Here is a 1,440-nt window from a genome sequence, read left to right as displayed (position 1 = left end):
GAGGATTGTTGGTTAAATGGTTACAGACTCCTGGTTTAGAGGATTGTTGGTTAAATGGTTACAGACTCCTGGTTTAGAAGATTGCTGGTTAAATGGTTGTAGACTCCTGGCTTAGAAGATTGTTGGTTAAATGGTTGTAGACTCCTGGTTTAGAAGATTGTTGGTTAAATGGTTACAGACTCCTGGTTTAGAAGATTGTTGGTTAAATGGTTGTAGACTCCTGGTTTAGAAGATTGTTGTTTAAATGGTTGTAGACTCCTGGTTTAGAGGATTGTTGGTTAAATGGTTACAGACTCCTGGTTTAGAGGATTGTTGGTTAAATGGTCACAGACTCCTGGTTTAGAGGATTGTTGGTGAAATGGTTGTAGACTCTTGGTTAGAGGATTGTTGGTTAAATGGTTGTAGACTCCTGGTTAGAGGATTGTTGGTGAAATGGTTGTAGACTCCTGGTTAGAGGATTGTTGGTTAAATGGTTGAAGATTCCTGTCTCAGGGGGACATGAGGCAGGATCTTTGAAACGGGGAGTCAGGAGTGAGAAACCAACGTTTGTGAGGAGGAGTGAGCTGTTTCTGTAATCCGTGATGTCCCGTCATCATCATCCTGTTTGGTTGCCTACTCAGTATGCATGTTACTCAGCTGAGAACAGTACAAACACCGAGGTGTGAGGAACGTGGGACTGCGCGGAGATCTGAGAACTGTCTCACGGAGCGCAGAGGATCAGGATCAGAAGATCGGGGAGGTTTGATGAATGAATGCAGACCGTGGATTTTGTCAGAGCAAAGGGGGAAGAAGGGGGGAATCCTCTGGATCCCACAGTCATTAAAATCCACAGCTTGTCTCCCGGCAGCACCTGGCAGGCAGAGAGAAACTTGACGCCTGGCTGCTGCTGACCTGAGACAGGAAAACCTCTGTGCTGGCCCGTGGATCCTGCTGATAATCTCACTGGATAAAAGAGGAGCAGCAGCCTAGTCCAGGTTTTCATTTGGTTCTTTACTTCGTTAACCCCTGTGTCCTGAACTTGTGTGTTTCTGTCAGACCTCCATGTGGAGCCCCACCTCAGCTCCTCCCTGTCCTCCCAGGAACWGATGACCAGACTATGTTTCTTACTGGGAGAAGCAACATCAAGCTCCGCTAGCTCTCCTATGGAGGACCGCAGGGAAAAGAAGGTGGGACGTAGATCTGATGACATCTCTCTGCTGTCATTAGATAGAAAATAAATGATGATTTGTTGTTTTTATCATTGAACATAATTTTRTTTCTCATTTCCATTTTAAGCACTTTGTTTGACCACTGATCACGGTCACAGAATGCTGAGTCAGTATATTGTTGCCTGTTTGTTGTGTCTTTGGTACATTTTGTGGTTCATCTGATCAGGACACCTCCCTTTGGAGGTTTTCATTTCCCACTGAGAAGACATGCTGGGAATATGAAGCTAAACTG

The 1,440-nt window shown here is 45.1% G+C and overlaps 1 protein-coding gene across 1 annotated transcript in view; it reads left to right on the top strand.

The window, feature by feature from the left end:
* LOC106513947 (protein TANC1) overlaps positions 1-1,440 on the top strand; it is a 59,818-nt gene that overhangs the window by 8,771 nt on the left and 49,607 nt on the right. Inside the window, exon 5 of the mRNA XM_014003013.1 lies at positions 1,036-1,166. Within this exon, the coding sequence (XP_013858467.1) occupies positions 1,036-1,166 (131 nt within the window). The remainder of the gene's footprint in view (positions 1-1,035; positions 1,167-1,440) is intronic.

The sequence above is a fragment of the Austrofundulus limnaeus genome, unplaced genomic scaffold (genome assembly GCF_001266775.1).
Source record: "Austrofundulus limnaeus strain Quisiro unplaced genomic scaffold, Austrofundulus_limnaeus-1.0 Scaffold16, whole genome shotgun sequence".
In the NCBI taxonomy this organism is placed as follows: domain Eukaryota; kingdom Metazoa; phylum Chordata; class Actinopteri; order Cyprinodontiformes; family Rivulidae; genus Austrofundulus; species Austrofundulus limnaeus.
The sequence above is the reverse complement of the archived record's forward strand: the minus strand, read 5'-3'. Positions and strand labels throughout refer to the sequence as shown.